Genomic DNA, 24,237 nt, shown 5'->3' with positions numbered 1-24,237 from the left:
CCTCTCCAAGTGGTGGTCGCACGCAGAAGTCATTTGTCTCCATGCCTACAGTGCTTTTGCAAACTGGAGGTTCTCCATAGAAAACAACAGGGCGCCTGATGTCGAAACAGCACTCTGCACCCGGCCGCCCCAGTGCCGCTGAGGGTGCACCTTTTGTGCTACTTTGTTTCCCCATTTGCCCTGACCTTAACCGTAGGAGATTTGCTCACACAACCAAAGTGGCCTGCTTGCCAGCAGCCACCAACCGGAGACCCCCTATCCCCCTGTTGGATAACATTGGGCCTCAACACTCTGCACACGGCCGCCCTAGTGGCGCTGAGGGTACAACAACAGTGCATCACTGACCCTGGGGGACCCTGACTCTAACCCCAGAACCTTAACTCCCACAGTCGATTACTTGCCTGTGAACAAATAACCTGTTTTTCCTCCGTAGGATAACATTGACAATTTTCTTCCAAAAAGTTTCTAAGTCTGGAGTTTTGAAATCTAAAAATATTCTTTAAAAATCGCACAAATGGGGGCGTGGCCAAGATGGCGGCGGAGTAGGACGTGCTTTACAGTCCCTCCGGCACCTCGAGAAGCATCGCTTTGTTTAGCACCCTCCTCGGCGCCCACCCAGACACGAAATCGGGTTGCCCGGTGCCCCGTTGCTGCCCCGCCGAGCTCCTGTCCATCATTTCGCCGCGGCGGACCGTGGAAGCAGGATAACCAGACGTGCGGCCTGCACCCGCGCGCGGCCTGGGCGGTGATCTGGGCCCAGAGGCAGGAAGAAGCGGGACTGCGGCCGTGGTGAGGTGCGCTGCCCAACGGCTGGAGCGGGAGCGCTCTTGGGACCTGGGTGGCCTGGCGTGCGGACCCCCCCCTCCCGGCTTCCTGGTGAGGCCTTGCGACTCGGCCGGAGGTGTGCCCAGAGACTCCGGAGCGCATTGCGGCCTAAGCCGGGAGGTGGTGAGAAGCGGCGGCGCTTACCGGGGACGGTGGAGCCTGTTCCTCCCATGGTCTTCGGTGTAGGGAGGCCTGCTGACGCTCACACCTTGCGGCCATGGAGCCTGGAGAAACCTGGGTGGAGTAGTGACCGCCTGTACCGTGGCAAGCTGCGGGAACGGAGAAGGGGCCTGTGAGCGGGGCCTGACCCCCTCTGGCAGGGGGAGTGCAGTGCGACCCGAGGAACAGGAGCAGCGAAGCTGGCGGCCTAGCAGGAGTGGCGCCCACCGGAAGGGAGCTACGCCGGGCACGCATCGATGCTCAAGGGAAGGTGAGGAGCGGAACGGGGGCGTGTTACTCGCGGTCCACATTGTCGGCGGACGGTGCATGCCCGCCTCTGGAGGGTGAAATGAAGCGAATGACTGTGTCTATGGCTGCCCCGCCGCCCGACTAGAGCACCAGTGGCCGCGAGCACTTCGGGAGTCCTGGGGGAGACGGGCGCACCCCCCGCAGTGCACTGGACTCTGGTAGCAGAAGCACCCTGATCATGTGGAGACCCCGCCATCTTGCCCCGTGAAGCGAGACCCTCCTGGGCAAAGTTTACCGGTTGGTATCCTATGTACGGCGGCAGTGGTGAGACACAGCGGAGCCGCTGGGGAAGACTGGACAGACCCCTGATCCTGGCTGATGGCGGTTGCTGTTGGCCCTCGGGGAGGTAGGGGTATTGAGGCGACGCTGGTCTGGTGCTTATAACCTGGAACACGGGTGCAGAAGGAAGGGCTGCGTGGTGGACAGAAGCTGGAAGCAACTGGTCTGCTAGAAGGAGCCTGGACACTGAGCTTGGGGCCTCGCCGGTTGTATGGTTTAGAGACCTTCACTTCTGTGTGGAGCGCGGGCGGCGCGGGACGGAAGTAGTGGCCCCCCATATCTATTTCGAGATCTGGCTTCGGGACTAGGCAACAGCCAGTATGGTGACGACCAGACCGAAGAAAGATAAGCCTGGGAAAGATGGGATGTCCAAAGGGGCGACGCAGTCTACGTCGCCGGTCCCCGACAAGTCCCCACGGCGGGGTGAGAATGAGGAACCCGCGACCAAGGCCTTCATGATTGAACTTTTTGCGGCCATTAAAGAAGACATATCAGAGCTGCGCTCCCAGCTGGCGTCTGATCTGCTTGAGGTGCGGAGGGACGTAGATTGAGAGGGGGAGCATGTCGCAACGTTGGAGGAGCACGACGTGGGGACGGCAGAGGACATCCACCGACTTCAGCAAGACGTGATTCGTCTGGCAGAGCAGAACCTAGATCTACAAGCCCATACCGAGGACTTGGAGAATAGGTCCCGCCGCAACAACATCAGGATTCATGCAGTGCCTTGGAAAGGAGAGGGGTCGGACTTGCGGGAGTATGTGGAGGCACTTTTCAAGCATATCCTGAATGAGGAGGACCTGCAAGTCATACGGATGGACCGAGTGCATCGTGTTGGATTGCCACGAGGTCCCAAAGTCCCTCCCCCTGATATTTTGGTGTGCGTCCATGACTTTCAATTGAAGGAGCGGATCCTCCGCAAGGCACGCGACTTCAATCCCCTTCAATTCCGGGATCATCGCCCGTGTTATTTCACTTGTGCTTTATGTCCTTGCTCGTGAGGGAGTCCGATATCACGAACTGGAGTAATATTGACTGGTGCCATGTCCCCCTGTCCTTGGGGCCTGTATTATTCTACTTCTTGTATTGTGTTTTTCTTCTTGGGGGTTTGGGGGGGGTTGGGGGGGGGGGTTTGGGAGGATAGTGGTGGTAGCAGGGGATTGCTCATTTACGGCTTGGAGCTGGTTGAGGGGTCCTCACATGCATGGTGGGTCGGAGGGTGGGGGGGCTGCGGGGGGGGTGGGACACATGGAGGGGGATGGATCTGGTGTGTTTGAGCGGCTTCATGACACAATTGGTGGTTGGGGTGAGATGGAGGATGGGGGAATCGGCCATTCGACCGCTCAGTGTAGATGGTTGGGGGGGGGGGGCGGCCCCTGAGGAGCATGGTCGTTGGTCCTGTCGAAAATGCCACTTACTATAGGGACGTGGAATGTTAAGGGGATGAATTCTCCCCAGAAGCGCCATAAGATTTGGAAATATATCATTGACCACCAGTTAGATGTAGTTGGCCTTCAAGAGACCCATCTGGCTAAATCAGAAGACTCATGCCTTAAGCACAAACAGTTCCCACTTATTTACAGGTCCTCCGCTTCCACAAAACAGAGGGGAGTGGCCTTTATGTTTCGCTCGGCCCTGCAATTCCAGCCAGTGGGTGTACAGAGTGATAAGGAGGGGCGCTGGGTCATGGTGAAGGGCCTCCTGCGGGGCAAACTTGGCACCTTTCTCGTAATATATGCACCTAACACAGGCCAGAATGGATTCCTCCAAACCCTGTTGGGGACAGTCGTAGATTTTGCTGAGGGGCCCTTGATTATCATGGGGGACTTTAATCTGGTGTGGCAGAAAGACCTAGGTTTGAGGCATGTGGGCTGCTAAATTCATATCTTTTGCATAGATCGCCGCCTAGTGTTGGGTCCGGATGATTGCACATTGTTGTCCTGGAAGAGTCTTCGAAGTATCACAAGATAGGTGGCTCCTCCCCTGGACTACAGTGCGCATGGGCATCGACTCATCCCCAGATTGTTTTTTTCCGCCATTGGGTTCAGATGGGGTTTCGACGTCTCCTTGTCGGAATCGAAAAAACTTACTTCTTTAAGGCCAAAAGGCCTTCGTACCTGCGTCGGTATTGTTCGTGTGCGGTCTCGAGCTTCATCCGACTCTTCGGGTCGGAATTCTGCGGAGTCGACTAACTCTTCGGACATCGAGGCCCTCTCGTCGCAGCAAGACACCGACAATCTTACCATGGAACGGAGTCCGTTCAAGTTCTGCCCCGTCTGTGGGTCCAAGTACCCACATATCGACGTGCATCCAGTCTGTAACAAATGCCTCTCGCCGGACCACAACGAGGACAACTGCATGGCCTGCTCAAAGTTCAGGTCAAAGAAAACGCTCAAGCTTCGGCGCGCGGCGCGCCTCAAGGCCCGGCGAGCGGCTCCGGCACCCGACGACATATTCGACGACCCCGCAGAAGAAGGCCGAAGCCATCATCTTCAGATTTCACCACCGTCGACGGAGGTCGAGGCCGATCCCGAAGAACACGTCGAAGGACAGAGCCAAGACCTTGAATACGTCGAGGAGGTAGGGGACGACGAAGAAGTTTATGGGGCCGCGGAAGATAGCTCGGAGGAAGAGCTATGCCCCGAAAGTTACATGATTCAGCCGCAGGTCTCGGGATCGCCACTCAGCCTTACCCACGACCCTGAACCGCTGTCCCCGGCCCCGCCTTCTGGCCCGGCTGCGGACACACCAGCGGAGACGCCATTGCGCGTATCGAAACCGAAACCAAAACCTTCGGAATCGACGGCACCAAAAATGGCCGACGTACCATCAAAAATTACAAAGCCTGCTCCCTCCTCGACTCCGTCGCCCTCCGGCCCTCCGAAGTCGAAGAAAGCTGTCGAGTCGACAGCGCCGCAGAAGGTGGCCAAGGACCCGTCCTCGAAGAAGGTCGTCCAGCACGTGTCGGGCACGGTTACGCCGGCAAAGTCCACTAAAGCTGTCGAAGCAAAGTCAGCACAGGACCACGACCCGAAGTCCGGAGGCACTGCGCATCGGCACAAAGACACCAAATCTAAAGCAACGGCATCGGCGCCTAAGCCTACAACGGGGGCATGGACCGTTGCAGCCGAAGATTCGTCGGAGGCCAACTCGTCGCCACCGAGGTCCTCCGATAGTGGCAGACATGGGCCATCGGTTACCAAACCCTCTGCTTCATTCACAAAGCAGGTCACTGACTCCCTCAAACGTATTCGGGAGAAGGCTTCGACGTCACCAACTCACACGCCATCGGGTCCGAAACCGGTGGACGCACCTGCGAAGGCTTCAACCAAGCTTCTCTACACTCTGCCGCCGAAGGTGGCACCGAAGGCATTTGCACCCAAATCGGTGCCGAAGATCACTGAAACGTCAGAACCTTCGACACAAAGGGGCCGATTGGCTCGGCATCAAGCCTCAGAAGAACACTCTGAGCATTACATCGATGCCGACACCGGGAAATTGACCCTCTATAAACGAAAGATCACTTCCCAACCATTGGAATCCTATGTCATTCCACTGAAAAAGAAAAGGCCGGCACAGGACATTCCTGCCCTTGTTGAACCTATTCAGCCTCCACCAAGGAGGAGTCCATCACCTTCCCCCAGCCAGTCAGGGGGAGAGGACGATAACCAGGATGAACAGTACAATTTCCCAGCTGGCAATGACCCTGATGTACAACAGGACTCATATGACGACACTGGTGACCAGGGAGGCCATCAGGTGGTACAGGACCCACAAGGTTTTGGGGCACGTACATCCCCAACTGAGGATTCAGCGGCATTTAATGCCTTGATAGAGCGGGCAGCTGCGAATCATGATGTGGACATGCATGCTGACCCGGTGGAAGAAGATTTTTTGTTTGACACTTTCTCTGTCTCAGAGAGAACAGTTAAGACACTTCCTATGCTAAAGGGTGTCCTTAAGCATGCCCCAGAGATCTTTAAGGAACCCACCAGGGCGAGAGTGGTGAACCCACGTATCGAAAAGAAATACAGACCGGCACCTGGGGACCCTGCATATATTCGGGGACAGTTGCCTCTGGACTCGCTGGTGGTCGCCAATGCCCGCAAAAGGGCGAACTCCCAGACAACGGGTGAAGCTCCTCCCCCAGACAAGGAGTCGAAAGTGCTTGAGGCATCGGCAAAAGGGTGGCTGCGCAGGCTGCCAATATCTGGCGTATATCGAACACACAGGCACTATTGGCACGATATGATAGGGCGCATTACGACACCCTAGAGCAGCTCCTTCAACACCTACCTGATCAGTTTAAGGAGGGAGCCGAAATGCTCATACAGGAGGGAAAGCTCATTTCAAACGCTGCAATAAAGTGTGCACTTGATGTGGCTGATACAGCGGCTAGGGCGATTAACACTGGCGTCATGTTAAGGCGACAGGCATGGCTTCGCATATCAGGCTTTAAGCCTGACATTCAAACAACTATACTCAACCAGCCCGTTAATCCTGACAGACTGTTTGGCCCAGATGTTGACACCACCCTCGAAAAAATTAAAAAAGACAATGAGACAGCTAAGTCCATGGGGGCGCTTCAGTCTCAACAGTTCAGGGGGAGCACTTTTCGTCGCTCAGGTGCACGCGCTGTTACCAGAGGACACTTGGGTCAACACACAATTCACAAAAGGTGGCGCACAATCCTCTTACCCCAAACAGGGCAGAGGAGGTTACAGAGGTAATAGTGCCAAGGGCAGAGGCAGAGGAAACAACAACTCCCGTTCCTCTGCCGCCAACAAACAGTGACTCTCTGTCACTGCCCCCCGACCATCCAACACCTGTCGGGGGGAGACTCCAGCAGTTCCTGCCAGTCTGGACATCCATCACCACAGACAGGTGGGTAAGACAGCTTATCCAGTACGGTTATTGTTTGGAGTTGACCTCCACTCCACCCAACATTCCCCCAAGACAATGTCCTATGTCGGCAGAGCACTTGCAATTATTGCAGCAGGAAGTAGTGGTGATGCTGCAAAAAGGCGCAATCGAGCTCGTGCCGGTGGAGGAGGAAGGCACAGGGGTCTATTCCCTGTACTTCCTTATCCCAAAGAAGGACGGATCCCTCCGACCCATTCTGGATCTACGCCCCCTCAACCTGTATATACTGTCAGAACACTTTCACATGCTTACACTGCAACAAATTCTTCCCCTGCTAAACCAAGGGGACTTCCTAGCAACCTTGGACCTCAAGGATGCTTATTTTCACATACCACTCCACCCCTCCCACAGAAAATACCTCAGGTTCACCATCCACAACAGGCATTATCAGTTCAAAGTCCTACCCTTTGGAGTGACCACTGCCCCCAGAGTGTTTACAAAGTGTCTGGCGACAGTTGCGGCGCACCTCAGGAGACAGAACATACATGTCTACCCTTACCTAGACGACTGGCTCGTTCAAACAAAGTCGGAACGGAAGTGCGCCGCAGACATGTCCCACACCATTCGCCTCCTTCACAGTCTGGGGTTTTCGCTGAACTACCCAAAGTCGCACCGTCAACCAGCCCATGTGCCGCAGTATCTGGGCGCAACAATAAATACCCTGACCGCTATGGCTCAGCCAAACCCGGTCAGGATCGACAACATTCAGTCGCTGATCCAGAGGTTCAGACCGCAACACTCACTACCAGCGAGAGTGTTCATGCAGTTGATAGGCATGATGGCCTCCTGCATCTTCATAGTCCCGCACGCAAGGTTGCATATGCGTCCGCTCCAAGAATGCTTAGCAAATCAGTGGACACAAGCTCGGGGACATCTGACAGACCTAGTGTTGGTGACTGGTCGGGCATACAACTCTCTGCATTGGTGGAATCCACACAACCTTTGCAAGGGACGACCGTTCCAAGAGCCTGTGCCACAGATTATCCTAACAACGGACGCATCTCTCCACGGGTGGGGAGCTCATGTGCTCCACTACACGGTGCAGGGACTGTGGACAACTCAGCAGCAGAAGTTGCACATCAACTACCTGGAATTGATGGCAATCTTCATGGCGCTCAAGTCCTTCAAAGTACATCTGTGCAACAAGGTCGTGTTGATCCGGACGGACAACATGACAGCCATGTACTACATCCAGAAGCAGGGAGGTACTCACTCACCACAGCTGTCTCATCTGGCTCAGAGCATGTGGAAGTGGGCCATTCAGAGGAACATTTTCCTCATGGCAGAACACCTCCCGGGCAAGGACAATCAGATGGCAGATCTGCTCAGCAGATACAGCCATCAAATGCACGAGTGGGAGTTACATCCATCAGTACTCCACCCGTACTTCCAGCAATGGGGTCATCCAGAGATAGACCTGTTTGCCACAAGGGAAAACGCAAAATGCCAAAGCTTTGCCGCCAGGTTCCCTCACCCAGAATCGCAAGGGAATGCGATATGGATGAACTGGTCAGGCAGATTTGCGTACGCTTTTCCCCCAGCGCCTCTCATTCCGCTGGTGGCAAGAAAGCTAAAGCAACACTCGATGACGCTCAACCTAGTTGCTCCAACGTGGGCACGCCAACCATGGTACACCACGTTTCTAGAACTTTCCGTGGTACCGCATCAAAGGCTGCATCTCTCTCCAAGCCTCTTGACGCAGAGCCATGGCGACATTCAGCATCCAGATCCGCAACACCTCAACCTGCCTCCTGAATGCATGGATATCATACGAGAGGCGAGAAAGCCCACTACCATAGCTTGCTATGCAGCAAAATGGAAGCGGTTTGTCATTTACTGTACAGAACACAATATCAACCCGCTGGATGCATCCATTCCTAACATCATCTGCTATTTGTTACATCTTTACAAATGCAATCTAGCGTACACTTCCATTCGGATACACTTATCCGCCATAGCGGCTTATCTCCAGAACAGGCAGCATCTCTCTGTTTTCAGAGTGCCTGCCATTAAAGCCTTCCTGGAGGGACTGAAACGAGTCATTCCTCCGAGAACACCACCAGCTCCAGTGTGGAACCTCAATGTGGTCCTCACTAGGCTGATGGGCTCCCCTTTTGAGCCACTGCACTCCTGCGAAATTCAGTTCCTGACATGGAAAGTGGCTTTTCTCATTGCTATTACATCGCTCAGGCGTGTTAGTGAGCTGCAAGTGCTCACAATCCAGGAGCCATTCATACAAATTCATTCAAACAGGGTAGTACTACGCACTAACCCCAAATTCCTTCCGAAAGTGGTGTCACCGTTTCATATCAACCAAACTATTGACCTGCCCGCATTCTTTCAAAACCCACAAACAGTGGCGGAAAGAATGCTCCATACATTGGACGTTAGGAGGGCGTTGATGTACTACATTGACAGAACACAACACTTTAGGAAAACACAACAGCTTTTTGTTGCCTTCTCAGCACAGCACAAAGGCAACCCTATTTCCAAAGCAGGAATAGCCAGATGGATTGTTAAGTGCATTCAAATCTGTTATCAAAAAGCTAAACGTACTTTAACAATACCCCCAAGGGCGCACTCCACACGCAAATTGGGGGCCTCCATGGCCTTCCTGGGGAACATTCCTTTGGAAGACATTTGTAGAGCAGCCACGTGGGCTACACCGCACACATTTACCAAACATTACTGTGTCGATGTGCATTCCAAGCAGCAAGCAGCTGTAGGACAGGCTGTTCTCAAGACACTTTTTCAGACTTCTGCAGCTGGCACGGGCAACCGCCGTTAATGGAGGGACTGCTATGTATTCTATGCAAAAGATATGAATTTAGCAGCCTACATGCCTCGAACTGAATATGCTACTTACCAGTATGCATCTGTTCTTGGCATGTAGGGCTGCTAACATTCATATCGCCCACCCTCCTCCCCGGTGCCCGTAGCGGCTGCAGATACTCTCTTGCATTCAATCATTAGCATGGACATCCTTTACACTATTTCACTCCATCTCTGCCACAATGGCTAAAAACAATCTGGGGATGGAGTCGATGCCCATGCGCACTGTAGTCCAGGGGAGGAGCCACCTATCTCGTGATACTTCGAAGACTCTTCCAGGACAACAATGTGCAATCATCCGGACCCAACACTAGGCGGCGATCTATGCAAAAGATATGAATGTTAGCAGCCCTACATGCCAAGAACAGATGCATACTGGTAAGTAGCATATTCATTAGCACTCACTCACAGAGATCCGACATGGGCTCGTTTTCCTCTGACACACGACAGCAGATTTTAGACATGGCCTTTTTGAAGCATGGCGCTTCCTATACCCCCAGTCTAGAGACTACACTTTTTTCTCCCACGTCCATCGCTCTTATTCCCGACTTGACCATTTCTTCCTGAGTCAGTCCCTCCGAGGCAACCTCCGCGATGCCAAGATTTTTCCACTGTCCGTTTCCGACCATAGTTTGCTCGCAGTGTGCCTTCATTGGGGCGTGAAGAGTAAGGCCAGCCCTATATGGTATTTCACGGCGTCCCTGGTTCGGGACAAAAGCTCCTGTAACACTCTGCGAGGAGTTATATCTGAGTTTTTTTCACTTAATGATCCGGGGGACACCTCAGTCTTCACCACATGTGACGCCTTTAAAGCGTATGGTCACAGGCAGTGCATGGCCGTGAATGCTGCTCTTAATAGACAGCGTGGTCGGGAAAAGGAGCAATTAGAGGAGGAGCTCTCCACTCTAGAGAAAGCACACAAGGAGAACCCCTCCAGACAAGCATTGCGGCAACTAACAGCAGTTAGAGGTAAACTCCGGGCGCATTACAATAACAGGGATGAGTATACTCTGCTAAAATTAAGACGTCTTTCCTACTCCCAGGGTAACTAGGTAGGGAAGCACCTCGCTAGGCAGCTTCGGGACAAGAGGGAGCGGGAATACATTGGGGGGATTCACGACACTCAGGGGGTAATGACACACCAAGATGAGGCGAAGGCTGAGACCTTTGGGGCCTTCTACAAGTGTTGTATTTCTATCTAGGACCCTAATCAATATTCCTAATGTATGCCCTTGTATGGCTATAATAAATAATATCCTTATAAAGGCATAAGAATCATATCCATATTTAGTAATAGCCCATGCAGTCCAAATACGGCAAGGCTACTCCCCTAGACTCGTAGAAAGTACAACGCGTTCTTTAAACAAACCAAACCTCCAGCAACCTGGGAAATCCCCTTGCTTTTGTTTTGATTTGTCCAAGAACTCCTGTGAGCACTGAAAGAACGTCCAGTTCTTAGTGACATCTTTATTGACGTCTTATGTCCAACCTTACGTCAAACCCGGCACCTTTCAGGTATAAATATACCAACATTGCCTTAAGCAAACACACGGTGGTTTGGAGCAGAGCGGCTATCTACTTGCCCGAGAGCCCAGCTGATGCGAGAGCCCACGGACGCCGCCCCTCCCTTTTGACGCACTGAGAAAGACGCTGTCTTTCTCAAGCCGAGAAAATCCAGCTCCGGTGTTTTCAGCCGCCCTTGCGGGTTGCTGGGATATCGAGTCCTGAGAGAGAGATACCAGACCTCCTGCTTTCTATTACCCAGGTACGGAGCTGACTAAACCCTTAAAGAGAATTCTTGATTCAGATTCTTGGCAAAACCAACTTAACTTAAACTACTACTTATTTACTCCTTCCCACGTATTAAGCTTAGGTCAGGTACACCGGGGTAGGCATATTTAGAAGCACCAGTTGAGTACGTTAGTCAATGTATTTATGTATGTATATATTTTATCTATTTTAAAGTATCATATGGCTAAGAAACCATATCAATGCTTTTACAGTATTATTTTATAATACTCCTTTTACTGTACGCACTTTACTTCATGTTAAGTATTGCAATTGTGGCAATTCATTTCTCTTGCATGAGAAAGAAGACTGCTCATTAAATAACACCTTTTATTGAAAACGCCCATCTCTCTATTCTCTGCACTCTGGTGAAACTAAGTATGCACGATTGACTGAGTAAAATAGCTGTCTATTGTTTTCACACGACTCTAGAGATACACTCTTATTCTGAGGGAGCAAAGTTGTCATGTTTATGGTTGTCAGAAGCTAATCCCTTCTTGTCTATCCAGGGAAGTTAAACTCCTCCTTGTTTATTCGAGAAAGTTTCTAGTGACCTCTGAGCTAGCTGGCAAAACTAATTAAGTCTAATATAGTCAGTAGAGACCTAGTCGACCTCAGTGCTACGTCTACACTGCTGTTTATATTATTCCAATGCGCAGAGCCTATTGGGAATATAGGAACTACACTAAACAAGACCCTTTATTCGGGAGACCCTCTTGATGCTGCCGCGCAAAACGAGTATCTGCAGACGATAGCGCTGCCGCAGGTGTCAGTGGAATGGAATGAAACGCTCTCTGCTCCCTTCACCAGGGAAGAGGTGCTGACTGCCATTAAGGCCTTGAAACCCCATAAGGCTCCGGGGGCGGATGGGTACACGGCCATTTTCTATAAGACCTTTGCCTCTGAACTCTGGCCGTTCTTAGTCCGGTTGTTCAACAGCATGGCGGACGAGGGTGAGACCTCGGGCACGATGGCTGAAGCTCTAATATCTATCATACCCAAACCCGGGAAAGACCCTAGTAAGTGTGCCTCCTATAGGCCGATTGCCCTCTTGAATCTGGATGCGAAACTTTACTCCTCTATCCTTGCTCAACGGCTCAATGATCTGATGCTGGCACTCATACACCCGGACCAATCAGGGTTCATTAAGGTGGGACAGACCCATGACAATACGAGGCGGGTAATACACTTGATTGAAAAGGCCAATAAGTTCAAAATCCCGGCAGTTCTGGTGGGGCTTGATGCCGAGAAGGCGTTTGATAGGGTGGACTGGTTTTTTTTATTCCACACGTTGGCCGCCTTTGGCTTCTCCTCTAAATTTTTGACAATGATTCGGGTAAACTACCTCTCCCCCAGGTCCAGAGTGCCGGTGAATGGGCACCTGTCTTCCTTCTTTGAACACTCACGGGGCACTAGGCAGAGATGTCCCCTATCGCCTTTGCTTTTTGCCCTTAGCATAGAACCGTTCGCACTGGCGGTGAGAGCCAACCCCGACATCCACGGCCTACCCTTCACTGGGGAGTCACATAAGATCACTCTCTTTGCGGACGATGTCCTTCTCTCCCTCTCTGATCCGGCCCACTCCCTTCCACACGTGCAAGCGGACCTGGATCGCTTGGAAGCAGTGGCGGGGTTCAAAATCAACTATGACAAATCCTACGTCCTTAACCTCACACTCACCCAATCTAAAGTCCTCCATCTCAAGTTGCTAACAACCCTTCCGTGGGCCGACTCCTCTATTCAGTACCTGGGGATCCACTTGATCCCCACGTTGGGGAAACTTTACTCTGCCAACTTCCCTCCGCTTTTAGCTAAGATTCAGGCTGACCTGTCCCGATGGAAACCAATGTTTATATCATGGCTGGGGAGGGTTCATGCAGTTAAGATGTCCCTTCTTCCCAAACTATTGTACTTGTTCCAGGCCCTGCCCATTGAACTCGACGGGGAATTTTTCCGGCGAATGAAATCTATCATGTTACGCTTTATATGGCAAGGGGGTCGAGCACGCTTCTCCTTCACCATCCTGCGCAGGCCGAGGAAGGAGGGAAGCGTAGGGCTACCTGATCTTCATTTGTATTATAAAGCGGCACAACTCCGAGTACTAGTGGAGTGGTCACAACAGGAGTCAGAAAAACACTGGTTACACATGGATCGGAGCGTTACAGGGAGGACGATCTGGGATTTGGTATGGAAACCCAAGAGTGACAGGCCTAAAAATGCGTATATCAGTACCCCCACTAGTACCACCTTGAAGGTTTGGGATTCAGTCTCCAAGGATGACAGGTGGACTACCTTCCCCTCCCCCTTCACGATCATACACTTTAACCCCACCTTCCCCCCAGCTTTGACGAAGGCCCCTTTGAGGCTTGGAAAGAGGGAGGTTGTCTGGCACTAACACACCTATTGTACAACTCTGACCCGCTCACCTTTGACAGCTGTAGGAGGGACTACGGGGTTCAGGAGACTGAGCGATACCACCACGCTCAATTACTTCACTGGGCGCTGTCCTCTCAGGTGAGAGATGCAGCTACACGGCCCCTCACGAAGTTCGAAGCCTTCCTGACCAAGACTTCCTCCATGAAGGGTGCCATCACTTTTATATATGGGTTCCTACTTTCCACTGCAATTTCCCCTAGGCCTCGATACATGTCCATGTTGGAGGGGACCCTTCAACAGGACATTTCTGACGCGGAGTGGACACACTTATGGTCAGACATAGCCAAGTTTAATCACTCCGTGGAACTTAGGGAGGCGCACATGAAAACCATGATGGATTGGTACCTACACCCGCCAAGCTGAGACTGATATTTCCTGGCACTTCCGATAGATGTTGGAGGGGATGTGGGCTTTTAGGGGACTTTCAGCATATTTGGTGGGACTGCCCCACTACCCGAACGTTCTGGGAGGAAATTCTTGCCCAAATTAAGGATATGTTGGGTTACCCCATTCCCACTTCAATGGCCTCTACCTTACTAGGTCTCCGTAATCCTTGTCTTGAACATCAGACTAAGGCAGACAAGCGGATTATGTGGCTCAGCATCGGGGCAGCCAAGCTCACCCTGGCCGCGGCGTGGAAAAGTAAGGAGGCACCAGCCACCTCCCTTTGGCATTCGCGACTGTGGAGACTGTTGAGTTTGGAGAGGATGGCTGACATCTTTATGGATGATTTTAAGAACTTTGAATTTCGCTGGGGCCCACTGGTCGCTTTCCTCTCCAAACGTCTTCCATCTTCATTGTGTCCTGCTAGCATTAGAGCCCTCCACCTATTTCAACTGTGAGCTCTTGACACTACACGTCTTGTCCTTTTGTCCTCTGTAAGTTGCTAGCACCACTGGGGAGGGGGAGGGAGGGAGTTTTATTATGTTCTGTTGTTGTCAGTGTGACTTCCCTCATATTGTTCCTCTATGACATTGCATACCAAGGAACTTGCACGCGGAAGGTTTCCGATTGTCTCCTTGTAAGGAGGCAGTTGTCAGTTCTTACCTGGGGAACATAGGTTATCAGCCGAGCCGCTATGAGGTCATTTGCCCTGAACTTTCAACGATCTCCCACTCAAATTGCAAGCCGTTTGGTATTCCCCTTAAATGTCTGGAACTGCACCTTCCAGAGAACTACTCTGTATGTTAGGGGTCTGACCAAAGGGAGCTTTATCCGGTTTAACATGCTACTCTCGGGTTGTGGTTTCAATGCTACCCCCTGTGTGGGAAGATGTGCGGGATTGTCGCATTTTTTTTTTGTGTTTTAAAATGTCCTTTGAAAAAAAAATCGCACAAATAACCAAAACTTATTTACTTACCTGTTTACAGGAAATGTCCCACTGTGGAATCTAGGTATCCAGCACTGAGTTAGAAAAGTAACGCAAAAAGTAACTTACCTGTAATTTACTGAAAAAGCCTATTCATGTCAATGTACTGTATTTGCTAAGTGTTGCAACCTATTGCATCGCCTGTAAATCAAACAAAGTACAATTTCTATTGCATCTTCAAACTGTTCTATATCCAGCAACTTATTACTGAAAAGTATTTAATGCTTACCTGTGTCAGGCTTGCTTGGTTCTGAAAATAAAACAACAGTTCATATTTTTATACAAACACAATTGGCCTAGAGTTCAGTTCTTGAGTGTGGGATTTCATTTGCTGACTGAGTGTGTACATCAAATGCTTAACACTGTCCTCTGATACTGCCTTACTGCTCGACCACACTACCACAAATAGAGAGTAAGGTTCTATCTAACTTTAACCTCTGCATACTTCTGGGGTCCCCTGGACTCTATACACACTGTACCTCATTTTGGTGTAGTATATATTGAGTCAGTTTCCTACAGATAAATAAGTGCCTCTCCACCCATCCACGAAACAGTATTGCCTGGATAGCCTGGTCCAGTGGGCTAGGCACTTCACCCCGTCCGCCCTCTTCGATTTCCTTGTCTCAGCCACTCAAAAGACCTACCACCTGGGGAGGTACTGCTTTGGCATCTATCACAAAGTGAGGAATCTGCAGTACTAGTATTCATCGGAATAAATAAGCATCTTACATTTGGTAATTCCATTCTGGTAGAGACTCTATCTAACCACAGATTCCTTACCTACCTACCCTCCTCCCATTTCTGTGGTTTGGATTCATGCAGCCCATTAATAAGATCTCCCCGCCCTCCTCCCATCTCCCTACCCTCCTTCCATTTCTGTGGTTTGAATTCATGCAGCCCATTAATAAGATCCCAATCTGGAAGTCTTTACACTACCATGTTCTGATTTCAGTAGCTATGTGTCCGCCCGTGGTGACAGAGAAACTGAGGTCAGGAGGTGGTGCATATATAAGGGACTTTAGGCCCTATTTGGGTATTAATTGATCAGACACGATGCCACACACCACCACCTATTGACACACGTGGGATTTGCTACAAAAAGGTTCCATATCCAGTCTGGTGCCTCATAGGAAATTCACCAAGTAAGAAATCTGTGATTAAATAGTCTCTGAACCAAAAAAGGCATGACCGATGGCAAGTAACTTGTTCTTCTTCAAAGATGGTATCATTCATTATTTTTCTGGTGGCTCCTTTTCATCTCCTATGAAGCCCACATTCCCCTTTCATGTCCGTGCTTGAAATGTAAGGTGTGATGGACTCAGTGGGTTTTGAAGTTATGTGCACTGTTGCCTCTTTGGCCGAAGTGCGGGCGTTTTACAGTGAGGTCAACACTGTTTACTAAATGAGCAATGTCTAGGCATGTGAATATGAAGCACAATTGTTTTAAGCTACTGTGGGACTTACAACTTGAGAAGGGGGATCAATTCTCGCATGTTATTCTGTAAAAGATGCCAATGCCGGAGAGGAGTCTTTCCTATCAACACCAACCTCATGGATGATATCATGTGCAACATCACAAATCGCTACATGAATAACATCACTAGTGGTGATACAGCTTGCCATGTATGACATGTAAGCACTGTTTTTGCACCAACCCTCTCTGTTCGAAGAGGTAGAAACAAATTTTTCTTACAGGACACAAGTGGAAACAAAACAGCATACAGTATGCAGCCAATAATTATGCAGTGTTATGTGTAAGCCATTTGAATGATTTTACTATATTTACATGCATATCTATTGATTTCTTGTTTTTTAATTAATTGATATAGGGTGATGTCATAGTGCAGGAGTACATTTAATCAATTGTGCATTCACTGTTTTGATGGGAAAACTGAGCTAAAAAAATTCAATAAGTAAGAGCTGTCTTCTTAGATGAAAATATTTAAATATAGTTCAGTACTCCTTTAGGGCAGTAGTTCGTGGTTTTTGTGTGGATGAAGTTAAATTTGAATTACTTCAAGTGTCTGATTGTTGTTTCAGGCTTTCAACTGGCTTCTCTGCAATGTCATTCAGACCACTTCTCTCCATGACATTCTGTGGTACTTTGTGGCTTCACTAACTCCAGCACCTTTGGAGCCGGAGGAAGAGGAGGATGAGGAAAACAAAGCAAACAAGGAAAATGCTGAGCAAGTAAGGTCTTTTTGTTAATGGTTGTTTTGTAATTATCACTATTTTGATGTTTCTTACTCTTTTAGCCCTATCACAGTAAGTGTAAATCTTCAATGGTCTGAAATGCTGAGCCCAAAGCTCCTCAAAACGATTAAAAGAAAATAGTTTTGTTCAACGCCCTGTATACTTATTTTGTGGGAAATATGAGAACATTTCGTAAGATACTGTGACGACATTTTGACTCTCTTCACTAATCTTTCAGGTTAATAGTATTCTAAGTAAGCCAAGCTTTCACTTGAAGTTGTCACTTCATCTGTGCTAGATAACATTAATCAGCTATATTTTATTTTCTTTTTTTTTTCTTCTTTTTATTGATTCAGTTCAAAGCCACATAGAGCAAACAAATGTATATGACAATTGCACAGTCATAATCAAATATATATAACAAGCAGGCCGTAAGACATTATATATAAACAACAATATTATCATGTTTTCACACAAAAAAAGACAATCATTTTTATCATGAGTCCAAATGATCAATCATTGCCTGCCAAATTTTATACCCTTTTTGCATTTTGCTAACAGATCCAATCCGATAAAGATTGTATTCTAAATAAAAGACATTATAAAACTTTGCGCGCCACATTTCATATATAGGAGCTTCTGGCTTCAACCACATTGACGATATACATAGGCGCGCAACCGCCATTGCCATAAATATCACATATCTATTATTTTGATATCCTAAAAATAAATTATTATCATTAGATAAACCAAAAATGATCATCTCTCTTGAAATTATAACATCACATTTAGTAATATGAGCTAGAATTTTTTCTATAGATATGAAAAAGGGTGTTAACACTAAGCAATCTGAAAATATATGTACAATATCTGCTTGATCAGATTGGCATCTATAGCATTTCCCATTATTAGCACTACCCCATTTCATCATTTTAAATGGCGTATGGTAAAGATTAAATAAAGTTTTATAATGTTGTGAATATAAATTGGCAGACCGGATAATTTTATCGCTGTAGAAATGGATTCTAGAAAGGGCACAACCAGTGTGCCCATTCTATTACACCATTTAGATTCCTGCGATCCCAATCAGCTATATTTTAAAAGATCCCTAATTTCTAAATTGGTTTCTCTCATGGAGTCGGTAGTATGTAAGGGCATTTTCTAGCTCCTTATATCGAAAGTATGCTTGTTATTTCCTAGTATGTTTAAGATTAATGATATAGTCTGAACCAGATCCGGTAATTAATTGTAATTTTCAGGTATGGACCACGATGACAAAATGAACTGCATTTGGGTGTATCCGTCTTTTATTAAACAAACCAATACATTTAAAGAGGAATATGGAATTCTTTCTCTGTTGAAATATTCTAATTTCTCGTTGTTGCTTATATATCTATTTTGGTATATTTCACTTGACTGAAAGCTTAGTTGTATACTGTATAACTTAATATACTGTTTCTTGTCACTTTTCACATATTTTTATTATGACCGTATGTATTTTTAGGTCTTCCCCTGCAGTCCGCTTTAGCTGTCTGGTCTGAGCTTATGAGGAAATGGGGTGTATTATATGGTGTGGTTGTGCGACCCCACTGTTATACACCTACCAACCCTTTTAGGACCTTTAGGTTTGTCAAACCTTGAGCTCAACCTTGGGTAGACAAAGGAACAAGTGTAAAACATTTAAACGGCACCAAAACAATAGTAGAAGAAATCGACGAGACGCCGAAGAATTTCAGCATTAATTTATGAAATTAGACTGTATTTTTAGACACCACAACAAAAAAGATTCACCACAGGGTTCTGGGAATATAGAATTTACCAGATATAGTAAATCAAAGCATTTCACTTAACCGTGAACAAGCACTGGCAAATTCAATGAATTTGACACTTAGAAACTTTTGAGCACAACTTTTTGTTAGATGTAATGTGGTTTTTTAGTCTCACTTAGGGCGCCTAACTGTGGTAGGGAGCCAGTCAGGGTGACCTGCAAGGCCCTCAAAAGCAGTTACTTCCACAGAAGAAGCAGTTTCAGACCTTTCTAGATGTTTTATTCTCAGTCGAATGGATTCCTATGGAGTGGTCCTGTTGCTGAGGATACAGGATGCTGGAAGATGCTCAAGGATGCCATGAAAATGACTCATTCCACGGGGGTTCTTCTGCAGTGACTCCTCGGTCCGCGAAGGTAATGAGAGGGTCCTGTACGCAGGGTTCAACATCCCACAAGATCCTCTCCTGTCTGCCCGAAGTATATTAGCCTCTGGACTACCAGTCGGCTGGTGTTGCTGTCACAGCCAAATCTTTCTCTGGACTGCAACTTGCCTTCTAGGCAACCAAGCTGCACCCAAATGTCTCCCCCGGGTCCAACAGACTCTGGTGCAACTTTTGAACATCTTACCTTTGTCCCTGGTGCTGCAGGATGGCAGGGAGTGGCGTTCCGGTGATCTGGGCTACCATTCGCCCTTAGCAGGCTTCTCCGGTTGTTGTGTCCTGGGTCTGTGAGCAGGAGGCGACCCTGGAGTCTGTTTGCTTCAGCTGGGCTCTGAAGGCCACTTCTCCTGGAGTATAACACAGCAGGCACAGTCCCTATGCTTTTCTAGCCACCAGGTGCAACAGGAGCAGTCCACATCGGTGCATTCTCTCTTCACCAGGAACTTGGTGCAGCAGGGCAGTCCTCCTTCAGTCCTTCTTCTAGTCAAGTTGAGATATGAATTCTGGGATCCAAGGGTGCTCTATTTATGTGCAGAAAATGCCCTTGGGCTAGGGAGCTCTGGACTCCAAGAGGGGGGGTTCTGTCATTGTGGTTGATTGCCAATGGGCTACCAGGTTTCCTCCAGATGACCACTACCTGAGAAGTGTGGCATCTGGCTATACCAGGATGCACCATTCTGCCCTCTCCCACAATGACAGAACCCCCCTCTTGGAGTCCAGAGCTCCCTAGCCCAATCCAGAGATGTGGCTATTAAAATGATTACATGCCCTTGGAAAACCAGTTTGACAACCCCTTCCCTGTCCCTCGTGCCAGACTGTGTCCCTAAACAATAGAGAAGTCCCTCTCCCAAGTGTGCCTCATCTGCCCGTCAAAGGCGGCTTCACCTTTAAGGCTCGACTTTTGGGTGAACACTTGTGTGGCTTCTTGCCTAGGGGAGGTAATACCTCCTCCAGTGGCACTCCTCTATTGTTACCTTTCCAGGGTTGAAACCTAAGGGTCCTAAAGAGGTTTGTGAGTGTATTACATGGTGAGGTCGCACAACCACAACATATATAACACCATATTTCCACTCAGAGCTTATAGTACAATGCACACACAAACCCCAACACACAGCATCACGTACGTGCTTATCAGCACTCAGTTTGACAGGTTCCAGGATGTCTGTTACACTGGCATACAATTCAGAACTGCACTTCTCTGGACATCGCTCAGCTTGCTCCTCCCCGTGTTCAAGTGTCAAAAGCCTGTCATCCTGTTTGCCTGCCCTACATTTCCAGCAGGCTATGCAGTCCCACAGTCAAACAATGTGTTTTACTGGGTTGCTGCAAAACTGCTGGTATAGGAGTGCTGTAAGTAGAGCTGCTATCATCCCCCTCTTCATTCCTGCTGCCATCATTGAAGTGCTTATTCTTGTCTTTAACAAACTACATGGTGGCTTCAGAACCACAGCGTCTGATATTTTGTCATCCAGCTGCCTCAGATCTTTGCAGATCTGGGGAACCAGGTAAGCATGCAGTCGCTCCACGCCGTGTAATATAGAGGCCTGTTATGGACACACTGCTTTACGAGTCACAGCTTTTATATTAATTAGAGAGGTCTTTTCTGCTGGTACTTCTGAGGGCAGTGACTTCGAGGGTGAGAGTATATGGTTTGACCCTGAAACATTGGCCAAAAAGCTCGAGAGGCGTTCACATCTCATAGCCATGGGATCTTTTTAGTGGTCTGGGGAAAACAAGGGTACCTGAGGTTAAGAAATACTTCGAACACAACCGGGATGCTGAGGTCATTAGGTAAGAAACATACAAAGGAGGACTGCCTTCTAAAACTTCCCTTTGATACCTTCCATGTAGTTTGTTTAGGACCCAGCTGTAACATTGGCGTTTTTGGGTGCAGAACTATGCTGATCAAGCAAAATTAATAGTCTGCCTAAAGGTTAACAAATACTAACTAACACCAGCAGCCCTCTGAATCCAACTGTCATTTTATTTCATGGTAAGTCTTAAAACTTGTAAACTGGTGGGTAACAAGTCCGTCCCTCAGAAGCCATTTGTAACTGGTCATGCGGCAGTGCCAGTGATAATGTTACATGCCCTCAGGTAGTGAAGCAAACGGTAGTTGTTGCACATGTCAAATAAGAAAGTGCTGCTGAGAGTGTACATTCAAAGATTCAGAAACTTGAGAGAGTGCCTTTGAGATCTTGGGTCACCCCTTGAGCCCCTGAGCAGACGAAGCAAGAATTTGCTCCTGATAAGGTACAACCTTTGGTTTTGAGAGGACCCGAGACTGTGCAGCTTGTAGCAAATGCTGAGAGTGAGAAAACCTAGAGAACCAGGAGTGAGTGCGATTTTCTAGCGTAACTTACAGTTGTCATACCTACTCATAGAAGATAGCTTTATAATGTGAGGCGTCCCTGATGCCATTAAGCACATTTTTAAGTGGAACTAGACAGGCAACAGGTTGCCGTGATGGTGGTGGTGCTTAAACCAATGTATGATTACCAAAGTGGTTTTCAAAGGTTTGGGGGAACCTTTCTAGATGAAGAAAAATAAAACACTTATTTGAAGGCAGAATTTCCATAAAATAATAACCATTTTCTGTGCAGGGAATAATCATTTGGACAAAAGAATAGAATAATTGATTATTTATTATTATTTATTAGGTAGTGTTGGTTACATCAAGAACCAAAGACCAACAGCCCGCACCTATAGAATCTGCATTTGTTGGGAGGCTGGTTGAATTTCTGCAGTGCCAGTGATTCCCTAAGTAGTTAAGAATCAGAATATACAGGCCAGAAATAAAGGGAAACACCCATGATTGGGTTATTCAACATGGTTCCTTCCCGTATGTCTTCAAACTGCGCGATTGGCCTCCTTAAAGTGAGGCGGTCATCTTAAAGCAGCAATGAGTAGTCCCTAATTCAAATGCAGTTGCATAACCAAGTTCTTCCCTTTCTGCGCTTGACTCTGTGGTAGTAAAGTTGAGCAATCTAGGCTTTGTCCAGTAGTTGGTCCGATTTAGAAACTCGGATATTCTTCAAATAACACTGAATAAACTCAATGTTCTGTGCTATACCTTCAAAGAAGAATGACAGTTTAATTTGGAGTTACTTAAAAAGAGCAGTTTGTGCATAATGAAAACCTGAAGGTGCTAGCACCTTATGGGGATGAGCCAATGGCTAGCAGAATAAATGAAGCAACCTTGTTATGTCTTGCTTCTGCTCTTTTAGTTACAGTGGCTTTATTTATTTATTTATTTATTTATTTATAAATTTATAAAGCGCCTGGTGACCCGGAGGCATCCCCGCGCTATAAAGTTACAACATCCAAGAGGAGGAGGGGACCGGATGACTATTTAGGGAATAGGAAAGTCTTTAGTTTTTTTCGGAATAGGGCGTGGGAGGGTTCTAGGCGCAGGTGGCGAGGCAGTGCGTTCCACCCTGAAGAGGCTTTGACCGAGAAGCGGCGGCCGCCGGTACGAGCCTTCTTAAATTTAGGGACGATGGCCAGATGCTCATCGTCCGAGCGCAAAGACCTTGAGGCTTTGTAAGGGGCGACAAGGTCTTTCAGGGCGGCCGGGCCGGCACCATTAATGAGTTTATGACTGGTGCACATTGCTTTAAACTCAATTCGCTGGCGGACAGGGAGCCAGTGAAGGGCCTTGAGGGCCGGTTTGGCAGAGGCTCTAGGGGGGAGATCCATTATGAGCCTAGCCGCAGCGTTTTGTGCCCGTTGGAGTTTGGCGAGGGTGAACTCCGGTGCACCAAGGTAGACGGCATTGCTATAATCAAGTCTGGCTAGGATGAGCCCTTGAACCAGCAGCTTCCTGGAGAGCGGGGGGAGGAGGGGGAGGATCTTGCGGGTAGACCGCAAGAGGCCAAAGCATGTTCCAGAGGTCTTGGTCGCCTGGGTCTTCATGGTGAGGCTTGGTTCAAGCCAGACGCCTAGCGTTTTGACTTGGGTCTTAGGAGTGGGAATCTCGCCAAAGGTGTCTGGCCACACCGCGGCGGGGATTGAGGACCATTTGTTACCCAGGAGCATAATTTCGGTTTTGGCACCGTTCAATTTAAGGGAGGATTCGCACATCCAGGAATAGATGTCCTGGAGACAGTTCCTCAGGCTGTCTGGATGTTTGTCTAGCTGGGAGAGGGAGACGACAAGTTGGGTGTCATCAGCATAGTTGACAACCTTGATCCCATAGGGGGTCACAACATCTTCCAGAGGGGCCATGTAAACATTAAACAGGGTGGGACTAAGCGAGGACCCCTGCGGGACTCCGCATGTGAGTGGACGGGGGTCTGAGCGAGAGTTGCCGTCCCACACCTGAAAAGAACGGCCTGAAAGGAAGGAGTTAATCCAGGCGTGTGCTGAGCCCACAATTCCTGCTCTGGCCAGGCGATGTAGAAGGACACGGTGATCCACCGTATCAAAGGCGGCACTGAGGTCCAGGAGGATCACCGCCACTGATCCTCCTGAATCAAGAATGCGCCTTGATTCCTCAATGACGGAGAGGAGGGCTGTGTCCGTGCCCTGACCGGGCCGAAAGCCGGTTTGAGAGGGGCGCAGGATTTTGTTAGTCTCAAGGAATTGAGAAAGTTGGGAATTAACTAGTTTCTCTGCCATCTTGCTGATGCAGGGAAGGAGTGATATAGGTCTATAATTAGACATATCGTCAGGATTCAGGTGGGGTTTTTTTAACAGGGCTTTGACAACCGCGTTTTTCCAGCTGGGCGGCACTGTGCCTAGTCGCAAGGAGATGTTAATAAGATCCCTAATGGTGGTGACTATGCTGGGAGCGGCAGTTTTTAATATTCTAGCCGGGGCCGGGTCAAGAGGAGAGCCGCTTTTCATTTTGGCTAACGTGGAGGTGACCTCAATGAGAGAGGTTGCTCTGAAGGAGGACAGCCGCGGGCTGTTCGTGC

At 48.7% G+C, this 24,237-nt stretch overlaps 1 protein-coding gene across 5 annotated transcripts in view; it reads left to right on the top strand.

Annotated features, from left to right (window-relative positions):
- The window catches only part of MYCBP2 (MYC binding protein 2), a 1,909,483-nt gene that overhangs the window by 1,432,161 nt on the left and 453,085 nt on the right, over positions 1–24,237 (top strand). For all 5 annotated transcript variants that reach the window (XM_078657470.1, XM_078657469.1, XM_078657471.1 and 2 more), the window contains one exon: positions 16,958–17,107. In XM_078657470.1, the coding sequence (XP_078513596.1) occupies positions 16,958–17,107 (150 nt within the window). The remainder of the gene's footprint in view (positions 1–16,957; positions 17,108–24,237) is intronic.

The sequence above is a fragment of the Lissotriton helveticus genome, chromosome 8, assembly GCF_964261635.1.
Source record: "Lissotriton helveticus chromosome 8, aLisHel1.1, whole genome shotgun sequence".
Lineage (NCBI taxonomy): Eukaryota > Metazoa > Chordata > Amphibia > Caudata > Salamandridae > Lissotriton > Lissotriton helveticus.
Note: the sequence above shows the minus strand (reverse complement) of the source record. Positions and strands in the feature narration are given on the sequence as shown.